The sequence below is a fragment of the Rattus norvegicus genome, chromosome 7 (genome assembly GCF_021556685.1).
Source record: "Rattus norvegicus strain SHRSP/BbbUtx chromosome 7, alternate assembly SHRSP_T2T, whole genome shotgun sequence".
NCBI lineage: Eukaryota > Metazoa > Chordata > Mammalia > Rodentia > Muridae > Rattus > Rattus norvegicus.
Window position 1 is genome coordinate 136387257 of NC_141540.1, and position 15231 is coordinate 136402487.

Here is a 15231-nt window from a genome sequence, read left to right on the forward strand (position 1 = left end):
TTAAACGTTGTGTGGTAAGGCAGCTAATTTAGAAGCTCTTTGAAGACAAGGACTCTTCTTCTTCTTCTTCTTCTTCTTCTTCTTCTTCTTCTTCTTCTTCTTCTTCTTCTTCTTCTTCTTCTTCTTCTTCTTCTTCTTCCTTCTCCTCCTCCTCTTCCCTCCTCCTCCTCCTCCCCCTCCCCCTCCTCCTCCCCCTCCCCCTCCCCCTCCTCCTCCTCCTCCTCCTCCTCCTCCTCCTCCTCTTCTTCTTCTTCTTCTTCTTCTTCTTCTTCTTCTTCTTCTTCTTCTTCTTCTTTCCCTCCTCCTCTTCCCTCCCCCTCCCCCTCCCCCTCCCCCTCCCCCTCCCCCTCCCCCTCCCCTTCTTCTTCTTCTTCTTCTTCTTCTTCTTCTTCTTCTTCTTCTTCTTCTTCTTCTTCTTCTTCTTCTTCTTCTTCTTCTTCTTCTTCTTCTTCTTCTTCTTCATCTACACTGAGGGTAGGACAATGCCTTGTGCACAATGCCCTCTAGATACTGAAAGAAAGAAAACGACTGAGGTGGAATTCAAGTGGCTAGAGGTGTTGTCCGGCAAACTAATACACATGGAATAAGCTTCACTGTGTCAAAAACCACAATGGCTGGGTCTTGTTCAACACTAGCAAGAATGAAGTTTAGGGATGGAGACATCAGAGAGGTGGTTTAGAGGATAGAATATTTATAATTTTATATTTGAAGTAAAAAAATATATGTGTTTTAATTTGGGGAGTCTGGTGGCAGTATGGATGCTGGAAGTTGGGGGTGCAGATGCTGGAGGAGTCCGGAAGTTATAGCAAGTATGGATGCTGGAGGCGGGGTGTGGGTGCTAGAGGAGGGGAGTATGGATACTATGGGAGTTGGACAGCTGTGACAGAGTGATGTAGATGGGTTTTAAATCCTGAGACTCACTTGACTAAATACTTGGTTTTCTTGTTTATTATTGAAAAGGCACAGCTGTCTTTTAAATACTGGTGATAAAACCATCTTCATTGTCTCCAGAGCCCATGGTCATCTCTAACCTGTTTATATATTTCTAATCCATAAATATTAAATATATATGTATTTGTTTCATTTACATAAAAACCAATTAAATTGTCTTTTGAGGTTTGTCCTTTTTAATATTTCATCTACCAGGATTCTCTGGTATTAATTGCAAGCAGTATTTCTCTGGAAAGAAGACAAGAAATATATTAATATGTTATCGCTTCCAGAAAGGGATCTGTAACAGAAAATGCTCACACGGGGCCAGGCTGAGGGGGTCGGAAGCAGAGGACAAGAAGGAAATCCTCTAGTGCAAAGCCCTAGCCATTTGCTCCAGTTCAGACCAAAGGATGCAAAGAAAATGTAGAAAGGCTACATGTATAGCAGGGCTACACTGTGTGTGAGGACACTGGGTGTGTACCATGGATACACTTCTGGTGGCACATATGTGTACCCATCTGTGCTTGTGAAAGCACACGTGTGTGTATTGTTGCACTGCTCTGTGTAAAGGCACATGTGGGCGTGTGTTATACAGATGAAGGCACACGTGTGTACCCTGACTTTGTTGCGTGTGGGAGAGCACACATGTGTGAATACCCTGGCTATGTTTGTAAAGGTATTCACGTAAGTACCATGACTAGGCTTGTGAGGGCAAGTTTGTATCTATTATGACTATGCTTGTATATGAGGGCACACAGTGTGTACGTGGCTATGCTCCTGTTGTGAGGGCACTATGTGTGTTATCGCTATACGCCACTAGACTGATTTTCCTAAAGGGTGGCTTTTCTAAGCCTGGATCACATTCCAGGGTGGAAGACAAAATACTGACCTGAATATTTGAGCACCAGGCGAATGGCTATGGCTTGTATGAAGAGCATCTCAGAGCTCCTGAGGGGAAGTCATTCAGGCAGTAGTTCACCCATTGGTACAACCCAGGGTTATCCAATGGCCTGGAGTAGTCTCTCTTATCCAAGTTTCAGTTATTCTCAAGACATGACTACATACAAGGGCTTTATGGGTGAATTGTGCACTGAGGTAATTCTCTGAGACTACAGTCCACAGAGGCCTCAACGTTGAAGATTTGCAACTCTTTACCTAGACTTCAAAATCTAATAGAACTGAGAATATTGATGAGAACAGTATGTCCAAGCCAGCGGCTCTTTAGTGCCGCATACTCCTGACCTCCTTCAGGAAATCTTACCAGAGTTCCCCGAAGCCTCCTCCCACATGGCATCCTGTAGCCTGTGTGAATATATCTATGGTGCAGTGTGTCCCACAGGGTTGGTAAGATTTTAGGTCATGAAACTGGGCACAGACACTTACTACATTCACCCTGAGACCCTGAGTGATTACCTCTGTGAGCAGTGCCTCACAGAGGAGGCAACCTCTGAGGAGTAATAGGAACGCCATCCGTGTCACAGGGTTACAGCCATGAGGACGAAATGACCTGACACACCCTGGATGCTCAGCCTAGTTCTCTGGCCATGAAGAGCAGCCTACAAATGCAGCAACTTAGCACCAAAGAATGCACACTAGAATTTCGCTTTCTGAACAGGTTTTCAAATGTAAATAGTCATCAGGTCCCTGGATCCCACATCCCTCAACGGAGCTCAAAGACAACCTTTTAACATGACCTTTAGGGAACATAAAGATGAGGAAGACACCAATTCAAACTCCATTAAAAAAAAAAAAAAAAACGTAATTTTCTGGTGTTGGTTACACTTTTTTCACAATAAACCCTTGAAGCCTGTAGCCAAGAAGGTGAACAAGCTATAAGTCCACGTCATTCTCTCACATGGTCACTAATCAAATACCGCATAAAGACTTCAAGTTGTGTTCTTGTCCACAGATTCATTCAAAACCACATCATTGACACCCCCGCCCCCGTCTCTCTCTTGCTTCATTTCCTGCAAACTAAAACATTTTGTTTTGCGGACTTAGAATTAATACATTTGGATTAACTAAGAAAATTGTTACCAGAAATGTGATTTCTACACAAAGACTATTACACCGTCATCGTAAAACATCTGGGTGGTGTCTCTTAATATATAAAACCACATACCATATGTAGTGTGAACGAACCAGGTGGGAGATTCAGATTTACGTAGTGCGCGATCAGTGTTGACCACAGAGACCATCAGCCCTGAGATTTTTAGTCCTGTCAGCAGCTGTTTAAGAGCAGAGATGCTGTGTCTTGACTTTATCTTGGCCACCGATTACAAACTAGTTGGCGTAGATGATCAAAAAGTTACTGAACACTGATGTGACAAGCCCTTCCTCCCACTCAGGCATTTATTGTATTTAGAAAACTCTGACCTAGGAAACCCCCAAAGACAAGAGACCAAACGACTATCAGTGTCTCAACATGGTGGACCTTCTTCACTGATGGCCCCATCTGTCTCAGAACTGGAAACCAGAGATACTAATAACTATATTCAAAATGATAGTTTCCCATTGGACCCCCTTTCTCTTCCTTCAGTGTGAGTCTAGCCCTGGGTAACCTCACTAGAGCTGCTAACCTTGCCAAAATTCACTTACAGTTGGATACCAAAGAAGCCAGAAGACGAGAATTTATACAGGAATAATTAATCGTGCAGCACTGAAGCCCAGATTTTACACTATTTGAAAAATGAATATTGGCCTGATTTTTTTTTAATTCAGACGAAATGCAATGAATTTGCTCCGTGTAAAACCTGGAGAGAGCTAGTTTCTGCTGATGTATTTAATGAGCATATACATACAGACACGTAGGCACAGGCACATATACAGGTAACCAGACGGGCTCTGGGCTGATCCTGGCTCTTCTTTCAGTCTTGTCATATCTTCTGAAAGGTTCTATTCCATTTACACATTGATCCTTAGTCTAGGGCTAAATAAGAAGCAGTAGGGTGGCTCTCCTTAGGCAATGGCTCAGACATCACACCAAGGTATTAGTTTAAGGCAGTTTTGAGGCACGGTCTAACTGGCTTTAATCCCAATGTTACTGGCTAAGGGTCCTTTTCAATGAACATGGAGCACGCTCCTGTCATATGGCGCTACAGAGTCCATCCTTGTCTCGAGGTCCCTTCTCAGGACACAGGTACAAGACACCTCGGAGTGAACCTGCTTCTGGGACCCCTGAATTCTCCTGGCTCAGTCTTTCCACAGATTCCGGAGACTCTTCCCTCCAGCTCGGACTTGAGTGTGGCTGGGAGACTTCCCACACTGAAGGGCACTGTGGAGGACAGCCTGCAGCAGGCTGTGCCAGCCTGTCTTCCTGAAGGCTCACTTCTTGGAGACACCTGTTGGAGAGCACTTCCTTTTCTTTGGAATTCCGCCATTTCATCCTTCTGTTCTGGAACCAAATCTTCACCTGTGGAGAAAACAATCAGGAAGGAAATCCTTATTCCACACATAGCGCTTGAGTGATTTACTTATTTCTTTGATTTGGGCCTCATACATGCTAGGTGACCACACATTCAGACCCCTTCTTCAACACTAACTGCTAATTGCTTCTACTCTACGTTCTACAGAATCTCTTACTCTGGGAGCCTAACTAGAGACCCCCCTGTGGCTTTTCCTGTGGGTTCCTTCAAAGGTACTTGAGAAATCAACCACACATCACGACCACTCTTCTAACTAGAATGACTGCAGTGCACTGATTACACTCTGTATTTCTGTGGCTTTTGAAATTAACTTAGTTTTAAATATTTTAAAACATCATTTCATTTGGTCCATGCCAAAACATTTATCCAAGAAATATTGACTGGTATAGCACCTACGTGTTTTGATTTGGGAATATTATATTTGGTTGGTTAGTTCATTGCATGGGGATTGTGTGTGCATGTGTGTGTATGTGTGGTGTCTTTGTATATGTATGCATGCACATATGTTTATATATGGGGTGTTTATATGTGTATGTGGGAGGGTGTCTATATATGTGTATGTATATGCATGTGCGTACGTGCAGGGTATTTGTATGTGTAAATGGTGTGTGTGTGTGTGTGTGTACTATAGGTAGACTGTATGGTTTGATGAAATTTTCATGTCATATCTAAGGAAACATGTCTGGAGAATTAGCCAACCCAAGGTCACACAGGAGAGCACAGTGAAGAACTTCAACCCCTGGTCCCTAGGCCGTGTTAACATGCAGACCTCACCACAAACTTTGCAACATTAAATTAACAGTACATTTTGAAATGCTTTGATAAATGTGGGCTTTATACAGCTTCCAAATTTTGATTACTCCCAGGATTTATCAAAGTATGATAATTAGTCTCAATAAATAACAATTGGCTGTAATTAAGCCAGAAGTGTTTGATGGTGGTTGGAGATGAATCATGGCTCCCCCCCACCACACCCAGCCTGACTCTTTGATAAACCACCCCTGTCCACCGTGCACTCTCCTTAAAGCAGGAGAATTCCCAACTACTTCCCCGACATTTTAAAAACAGAAAACAGTCATCGCTGATTCACTATATTCTACACTAACTATTTACATTTTCATTCTGAAACAAACAAACAAAAACACTAGTTAGATCCAGGGAGTCTAGAACACGAGTGCTTGAACGGTCATTGTGGGGTAAGGGGGATAACGGGAGGAGAGAGAGGCTGGAGAAAGATGACAGGTATCCGAATGTACTTTACACAGCAGTGGTTCTCAACCTGCTTAATGCTGCAACCCTTTGATAGAGAGCCTCATGATGCGATGACCCCTAACCCTCAAAGTATTCTCACTGCTACTTCATAACTGAAATTCTGCTACTGTCGTGGATCCGAATGTAAACATCTGATGTGCACGATATCTAATGTGTGACCCCCAAAGGGGTCGAGAGAGGCCCAGGGGTTTAGAACTGCTGATAAACACGTATGGAGCTGTCCATTGGAAACTATAAAAAATTAAAATAAGAACTCTTACCCAAGAAAATAATTAAAGAAATATACAGCTGAGAGGGCTGGGGACATGGCTCAGTTCATAGAGTGCTGGGCTAGCATGTGTGAGGTCTGAATTCAAACCCCGGCATCACATGCTTGGTGTGTGGCACATGCTTGCAGCCCCAGCACTCAGGAGGTAGGCGCAGAAAGATCTGGAGTTCAGGCTCATCTTTGGTTAGGTAGGAAGTTTGAGGTCAGCCTAAACTACGTTAGATAGAACACACACACACACACACACACACACACACACACACACACACACACAAACACACTGAAGAAAGCAAACCAGATCTTCCTTCCACACTGACAAGAGTCTTTTCACCTTTCCCTTTTAAATGTCAGCACAGGAAACCCACTCCAGGCAACTGAGTGCCAGGACAGCCGCACTGGCTACAGTGCTGAGATTAAGGCCTTTGCTAAGGAAATAGCTCTAAAACGTGCACACCAGGGCATTCAGCTCTGCTCCAGATGCATTCATAATTAGCAGCAGGCATTTGCTCCTGAAGGGCTTGCCAAGCCCTTAGTGCAAAGACATTGTGGTTCCCAGGGATGCTTCTGCTTTGCTCGACACACTTGTTTTCTTCTTTCCTTAGTGCACAGGTGTGTGTGTGTGTGTGTGTGTGTGTGTGTGTGTCTGTCTGTCTGTCTGTCTGTCTGTCTGTCTGTCTGTCTGTCTGTCTTTCTCTGGGTATCTGTGTCTAGGTGTGTCTATCCAACTGCCTATCTGTATGTGCGTAATGACTATGTGCTTGTGCATGTGAGACTGTTTGTGTGTGTATCTACAAATGTGTGCATGTGTCTGTGTATGGTTCCATGTGCGTCTATCTGCATGTGTGCACACACAGGTATGTGTCTGTGTCTGTGTGTGTGTGAGGTACAAGGACAGAGACAGGCAGAGTGATACAGAGATGGATCTTGATCTAAGTAATCGTCATAAAAAAAAAAAAACCATGAAATACTGTCTCCACAACCCGTGGACAAATGCACCTATTTAGTGAAATACGCAGGTGCACCTCTCTCAACAAACACAAAAAGCAACTCCGAGAGGATGAAATGGCTGAACATAAAAAAAGGAGACTACAAAAGTCCTAGAAGAAAATCTATGAGATTATAATTACAGTCTTTAGGACACAAATCCTTTTTAAAGCAACCCATAAAATACCCAAGGCAATAAAACCGAGAAGATGGAACTGGCTACATAAAACTGAGAAATCTCTGTACAAACAAACACAAACAGAAAAGCAACGAACAGCCCAGAAGAATTAAAGCAGGAATCCGCAGGATATTTGTATACGTATCTTCACAGCAGCAGCATCTATAATATCCAAATATTGGGAATAATCGAGGTCATCAATAGATGAACAGCTACGCAGAAATCACACAGTGATATAATGGAATATTATTCACTCTTAGAAAGAAAGGTAATTCTGTAACTTATTACACTATAGATGAACCCTGAAGATATTATGTTATATAAAATAATCCAATTAATAAAAAACGCTCTATGGCCCCACTCATACAAAATGCTTATATTCTTAAGCCTCTGTGCTACAACAGAAAACAGAATGGGAGTTGGCCTGAGTCTGAGGTAGGGGGAAGGAGAAGGTACATGAAGTAATATATGCCAGAGCAGAGAAGCTACTTGATGGTGGATACGCCTACAGATGATATGCAATGAGGCTCATGTGAGAGAGAGAGTGAAAAAGATGTACAGGTCAGGCACAAAGGACTCATCCCATAACACTTGAGAAAAAAGAACAGACCAGCCCATGTGACCAACTGGGTTGCACATGACATCCCAGGCTGGGGGACACACAGGCCTGTCTATCAATAGCAGAGTGACATGTGTGCACCACGCAGTGGTGACACAGCAAAGCAGTACAGGGACATCTGCCATGGTATGAAGAATCTCCCTGACTGAATGCTGTGGAAAGCACGCAACGAAGAACTTGGACTGAATGGATCTGTTCACGCAAGTGGCAGAAACACTGTATACTCATCTGCCTTGCTGGGAGCTGGGATGGTATGTGGTCTTGGAGGACTTGGGCCAACTAGACGGGGCTATCAGGGCTTTTGTCTCCTATTTTTGATCGTCATCGTAAAGATGATTTGTGAAAAGCCAAAAGAACAGGCAAAGCACCTTTCACTTACATAGATAGGGAGTCACCCACGCACGCATTCCAGTACCAGTTTTTCTCTGTAGAGGGCGGATAATATAAGGAATAGCAGGTACTTCATAGGATCCTTGTGAGGATAAAAGGCATCAATTATCACTGGAAAGCATCATGCAAACGTGGACATAATTGCAATTTCCACATATCCATCCCATACGTAAGTTCATTTTAAGATCTGATATTCTGGTAAACTGAACCAAGAAGCGTTTATAAACAGCAATAAAAACTAATCTGGATTGGAGACATGTAACAGGAGCTTTCATTTGTTTTTTTGGTTTTTTGTTTTTGTTTTTTTGTTGTTTTTGTTTTTTTTTATTAACTTGAGTTTTTCTTATATACATTTCGAGTGTTATATGAGCTTTCATTTGTAACCTCGCTAATTCTCCTCTTGTTTGGCATAGCTGATAAACCAGGAAGCTAATAAAGTGCCAAATTGCTTATTAAGTGCTCCCCAAAATTCAGTACGGAACTCAAAAAGCGTTCGCTCTGGGATACCTGAATTTTGAAAACAAGGTAATGACGTGAAACTATGTGCTTGGCCTCAGAGCCGAGTGATAGTGTACAAATAAAGTCACTCGTCTCCTTGGCTTGGAGACTGCAGCCATCCCTGGAGCTTATAAAAGGCTGTGAGGTTTGATATCAAAGTGTGTCTGTGGAGTGTGGAGGAGAAGGCCACACCTGCTCAGCGTGAAGCATCCCTTCCTTCTCTCAGCATCCGTTCAAGCTGATAACCCTGAGCCCCCTGAAATCCTGACCTTCATGTGGTCTCCCCTTTTACCACAGGTTTTCTTATCCATGCTTGTGGCACCCCAACCGGGTCTACTGAGGTACCTGCCACCCTAATTCAGGCCCATCAGGCAGTTCTGTCACCTGACTTCCTAGGATTTGAAGACCATGACAAAGGTGGCCATCTCCAGACAAGGGAGGCACAGTTTGCAGCTCTGAAAAAGCTTTACAAACTACTGGCCTGGCTTCCCTACGGCTCTGACCCACCAGGGCAAGCCCCCTAATCTTGTTATCTACCTTCCACTGGCTAAGTAACTTCCTAAGATACCAACACTGTGATGGCCCACCCAGCCCAGGTTACAAAGTAGACCCTGGAGATGCAGCCATAGAGTCCATTCATATGCAAAACTGCTCTGAGACTCATGAAATTCAAAGCAATCAATTAAGGTTATAGCCTAATTACCCTCTGTCAGGAAAGACTGGTTTCTACAACTAAAAAGTATTGGGGACAACATGGCAGCTTATGGGATAAACCATTTCCCCAGGGAAAGGAATCAAGGGGCAGTGTAATTCCATACACTAGGGCATGTTTGAGATGTTGTCGTCTACACTTCAGTTCCTTTATACCAAAATCAAAATATCCTAGTGGGTGTGGGCCTATAAGGAAAGTAGGGTGTGCCTGCTGTATTTCTACTGCCACTCTTCAGTTACTTGCCCTTTATGATGGCTGGTTTTTATATTCACTATACATTAACTATATATTACATTAACTATACACAAGCTATAGTCATCTGAGAGAAAGGAATCTCAATTAAGAAAGTGCCTCAGGCAAATCTGTAGAGCATTTTCTTAATTAGTGATTGATGTGCGAGGACCCAGCCCATTGTAGGTGGGGCCACCGCTGGGCTGGTCATTCTGGGTTCTGTAAGAAAGCAGGCTGAGCAAGCCATGGGGAGCAAGCCAGTAAGCAGCAGCCCTCCCTGGTCTCTGCATCAGTTCTGCCTCCAGTTTCTGGCCCTGTTTGAGTTCCTGTCCTGACGTCCTTCAGTGGTGAACAGTGACATAAAGCATACACCCAATAAACCTTTTCCATCCCAAGTCGCTTTGGTCATACTGGTTCATCACAGGAATGGGAAGCCTAACTGAGACACCTTGTATGTGGACACCCTGCACCGCTGCAGATGGTGGCTTAAGGTTAAGGAAACAAGAAGTCCCATACTGGGCTGCCTGAGATAGAAATGACGTTCCAAACACCTGTGCCACGTGACGCCAGACGTACACTCGGTCTTCTGCATTTTTTTCCTCTAGAAAATGAGCAGGATTGCAGGGAATGGGGGTGTTTCTAAGGAAGGTGAAATAGGGAAGTGCTAGTGTCCTAGGAGCTAACTGGCCATCTTGAGAGGACTCTGCACTCTCGAGCTTTGCATTCACAAATGAAGGCACAGATGCTGCCGATATGAAGGCCTCAGAGTAAAGAAGCCCAACCAGAGGTGTCCATGAGTCTCCCGTTCACTCTCTGATTTTGCGTTGAAAGGGAAAAGGAAGAAAGGTTGTCTACTGCTTTTGAAGGTGATTATTTAGTCTGCTTCTCTGGGTTAAAGACAATACACACATAATGTGTGTGTGTGTGTGTGTGTGTGTGTGTGTGTGTGTGTGTGTGTGTGTATATTACCAAGAATGTATCATATGATATATATATATGTACATGCATATATAATGTATAGTGCCAGGATATTTCATATAATATATATACATAGATATACACACATATATAAATATATATTCCATATATACAAAAAATACCTATAATGGTCAGCTTTTTCTACCCAGCCTCTTCTAAAACTTCTTATATATGAATAAATGCCTAGGTCAATAGCTTTGAGTCGTTTCCTCTAGCTCATAGTCTATTTATCCCGCTTAAGCTAGCCTAAGTCATACCACGTGGTTAGTTACCTCTCCTCAGGTTCATGCAACAGTCTCCTCCAGCCTTGATGCAAATCCCCTGTGCCTGCTTTCCCAGAATTCCTCCCTCCCCACCCCGTCTGTCTGCTGGAACTCCCACACTTCCACCTCCTCCTATTTCCTGCCTCGGCTCATTGTCCACAGATTTTTTTTTAATTGACAGGTGACACTTTGACACAGAGTACAAGAAATTCTTTCTACAATACCAAGGAGATATATCTATAGATAGATAGATAGATAGATAGATAGATAGATAGATAGATAGATAGATAGATAGATAGATAGATAGAGATAGAGATACATAGAGATAGAGATATAGAGATAGATAGATAGATAGATAGATAGATAGATAGATAGATAGATAGATAGATAGAGATAGATAGATATCTCCCTTCCTTTCAGAAGAGTGAATTCTGTAGCTCTGCTTGCCACCTCAGTGTCTGTAAATCTGTCTCCACACAGGACTTGTCCATGGGTCTCCCCCTACCAAAATTCAGAACAATTTGGGGTACAAACCTGGCACAAGACATATTTGCCAAAAGAACAAACTCCATTGAGCTCCTGCTGAAACTAGGCATGGGAGGCATTTCCCTCCTCACTGTACCTGTGACTCCTTCAGTCCCAAGCTGATGGCGAGTTTCCTTCGGTCTGTTTTGCTGATGTATTTCTGCTTCTGAAACATTTTCTCCAGGGCCTTCCTCTGATCCTCCGAGAACACAGCTCTTCTTAAAATCCCCCTTCGAGCTTTGGAATTTGAGTCCTGGGTCAGCAGAGGCAGCCCGTGCTCCTCTCCTGGCAGGGAGAAGAAACACAAATGGGCACAGGGTTAGCGAGAGCGAGCCCTCCGACTCTCAGAGCAGCGGTATCTCCTAGCTGACGCGGTGGTAGTCGGTTCTCTCTATAGCAAGAGCTATGCTGCTTAAGCTATCTGGGTTGTGGACTTCTTTGATGACCCAAAAAAAGGCTGATCATCAAAAGATGCTCCAAGAAGTGAATAAAATAGCACAAAGGTAGCTTAAAGCCCAACCCTGAACAACGGTCCCACAAATCTGCTTCTCCCTTGGTAACTCACTTGGTCCTTACATATATACATACATACATGTATTCATACATATATATATATATACATACACACACATACATACATACATACATACATACATACATACATACATACATACACACACACCACCAACTACTTCCAAAGTTCTTGGAACGATGCAGGTCCAATTCTATGCAAAGGACACAAGGCTGAGGTCCAGCCAGACAGTCTCAGTTCAGCTTGGCTCTTTCCTCTGCATTTTGCCACCCTTGACTGACAACTGTATCCAATCTAACAGCGTAGCCCAGAGTATCAAAACTTAGGAGAGAATGGCAACCACCCAAAGAAGTGAATAAACTATCCCACCTCTAAAGACGAAGAGGAAGGACAGACAGCAACAAAGGAAGGACCACGTGTGATGTTCTAAAGCATGGCAGCAAGATACGCACTGCGCTCACAACCAGGGAAAAGTGCTAAGGAGAAGGGGTTCAATGGCGGACGCAAACTCTACCGCGATCATCCCAGGAATATGGACGTAAAATCCGTGCCCACTGTCTACAGTCTAAGCTTGGATCTATGTCCCAGCTGGGAACAACTTGGCATTGAGTGAGGGCTGAAAATAGATTCAACCTGTCCTTTTTTTTTTTTTTTTTTTTTTTTTTGTAATGCCCCAAATTTTTAATTTTGTTTTATGTTTTGGATCTCTTTTTTTTTTTTTTTTTTTTTTTTTTTTATTAACTTGAGTATTTCTTATATACATTTCGAGTGTTATTCCCTTTCCCGGTTTCCGGGCAAACATCCCCCTCCCCCCTCCCCTTCCTTATGGGTGTTCCCCTCCCAACCCTCCCCCCATTGCCGCCCTCCCCCCATAGACTAGTTCACTGGGGGTTCAGTCTTAGCAGGACCCAGGGCTTCCCCTTCCACTGGTGCTCTTACTAGGATACTCATTGCTATCTATGAGGTCAGAGTCCAAGGTCAGTCCATGTATAGTCTTTAGGTAGTGGCTTAGTCCCTGGAAGCTCTGGTTGCTTGGCATTGTTGTACTTTTGGGGTCTCGAGCCCCTTCAAGCTCTTCCAGTTCTTTCTCTGATTCCTTCAATAGGGGACCTATTCTCAGTTCAGTGGTTTGCTGCTGGCATTCGCCTCTATATTTGCTGTATTCTGGCTGTGTCTCTCAGGAGCGATCTACATCCGGCTCCTGTCGGTCTGCACTTCTTTGTTTCATCCATCTTGTCTAATTGGGTGGCTGTATATGTATGGGCCACATGTGGGGCAGGCTCTGAATGGGTGTTCCTTCAGTCTCTGTTTTAATCTTTGCCTCTCCCTTCCCTGCCAAGGGTATTCTTTTTCCTCATTTAAAGAAGGAGTGAAGCATTCACATTTTGATCATCCGTCTTGAGTTTCGTTTGTTCTAGGGATCTAGGGTAATTCAAGCATTTGGGCTAATAGCCACTTATCAATGAGTGCATACCATGTATGTCTTTCTGTGATTGGGTTAGCTCACTCAGGATGATATTTTCCAGTTCCAACCATTTGCCTACGAATTTCATAAACTCATTGTTTTTGATAGCTGAGTAATATTCCATTGTGTAGATGTACCACATTTTCTGTATCCATTCCTCTGTTGAAGGGCATCTGGGTTCTTTCCAGCTTCTGGCTATTATAAATAAGGCTGCGATGAACATAGTGGAGCACGTGTCTCTTTTATATGTTGAGGCATCTTTTGGGTATATGCCCAAGAGAGGTATAGTTGGATCCTCAGGCAGTTCAATGTCCAATTTTCTGAGGAACCTCCAGACTGATTTCCAGAATGGTTGTACCAGTCTGCAATCCCACCAACAATGGAGGAGTGTTCCTCTTTCTCCACATCCTCGCCAGCATCTGCTGTCACCTGAGTTTTTGATCTTAGCCAATCGCACTGGTGTGAGGTGAAATCTCAGGGTTGTTTTGATTTGCATTTCCCTTATGACTAAAGATGTTGAACATTTCTTTAGGTGTTTCTCAGCCATTCGGCATTCCTCAGCTGTGAATTCTTTGTTTAGCTCTGAACCCCATTTTTTAATAGGGTTATTTGTTTCCCTGCGGTCTAACTTCTTGAGTTCTTTGTATATTTTGGAAATAAGGCCTCTATCTGTTGTAGGATTGGTAAAGATCTTTTCCCAATCTGTTGGTTGCCGTTTTGTCCTAACCACAGTGTCCTTTGCCTTACAGAAGCTTTGCAGTTTTATGAGATCCCATTTGTCGATTCTTGATCTTAGAGCATAAGCCATTGGTGTTTTGTTCAGGAAATTTTTTCCAGTGCCCATGTGTTCCAGATGCTTCCCTAGTTTTTCTTCTATTAGTTTGAGTGTGTCTGGTTTGATGTGGAGGTCCTTGATCCACTTGGACTTAAGCTTTGTACAGGGTGATAAGGATGGATCGATCTGCATTCTTCTACATGTTGCCCTCCAGTTGAACCAGCACCATTTGCTGAAAATGCTATCTTTTTTCCATTGGATGGTTTTGGCTCCTTTGTCAAAAATCAAGTGACCATAGGTGTGTGGGTTCATTTCTGGGTCTTCAATTCTATTCCATTGGTCTATCTGTCTGTCTCTGTACCAATACCATGCAGTTTTTATCACTATTGCTCTGTAATACTGCTTGAGTTCAGGGATAGTGATTCCCCCTGAAGTCCTTTTATTGTTGAGGATAGCTTTAGCTATCCTGGGTTTTTTGTTATTCCAGATGAATTTGCAAATTGTTCTGTCTAACTCTTTGAAGAATTGGATTGGTATTTTGATGGGGATTGCATGATTCAACCTGTCCTTAAGGTGCTCGCAGTTGATGAGAAGAAGCTCAAGGGCTCTGAGAGTGAGGTGAGCACGTGACCATCACCGACCGCGCAGAGCCACAGAGGAGCAGCAGCCAGAGCCGGAGTGACTACAGCCAACGCACAGCCAGCCAGAGTGGGAGGCGGACTAGACGATACCCAAAAGAAAATCTTCACAGCAGCAGTATCAAGCAGTATCAAGGGCCATGCGTGCCAGGTGACACCAGATGACGCCCGGTGATGCCAGATGACGCCCGGTAATGCCCAGTGACGCTTGATGATGCCCAATGAGGACCAGTGATGCCAGCTGATCCCCAGTGATGCCAGATAACACCAGATGATGAAAAGGTGGCATCGAGGAGTCACACACGGGGCTTCTATTGTGCAGTGTGACGGAGAGGAGCACAGAAGATAACCTGGGAGGTAGATTAGAGCCACTGGGGGTGTGTGAGAAACAAGCTCGAGATATAGTTTGACTAAAAGGGCTTTGAAGGCTCAGAGACAGGGTGAACCACGGACCACCGAGAAGTAAATAATATGATTTAACAAAAACTTCTGCGTTTATACCCAAAATACAAAAACCTTATAGACTACAAAGGTGATAAAAAAAA

At 43.6% G+C, this 15231-nt stretch overlaps 1 protein-coding gene across 2 annotated transcripts in view; it reads right to left on the bottom strand.

The window, feature by feature from the left end:
• Positions 1-3697: 3697 nt before the first annotated feature.
• Positions 3698-15231, bottom strand: part of Dbx2 (developing brain homeobox 2) — a 32382-nt gene continuing 20848 nt past the window's right edge. For both annotated transcript variants that reach the window (NM_001432018.1, NM_001432017.1), the window contains 2 exons: positions 11374-11561; positions 3698-4345 (listed from right to left, as the gene is read on the bottom strand). In NM_001432018.1, coding sequence (NP_001418947.1) covers positions 4019-4345; positions 11374-11561 — 515 coding nt within the window. In that variant the 3' untranslated portion in view covers positions 3698-4018. The remainder of the gene's footprint in view (positions 4346-11373; positions 11562-15231) is intronic.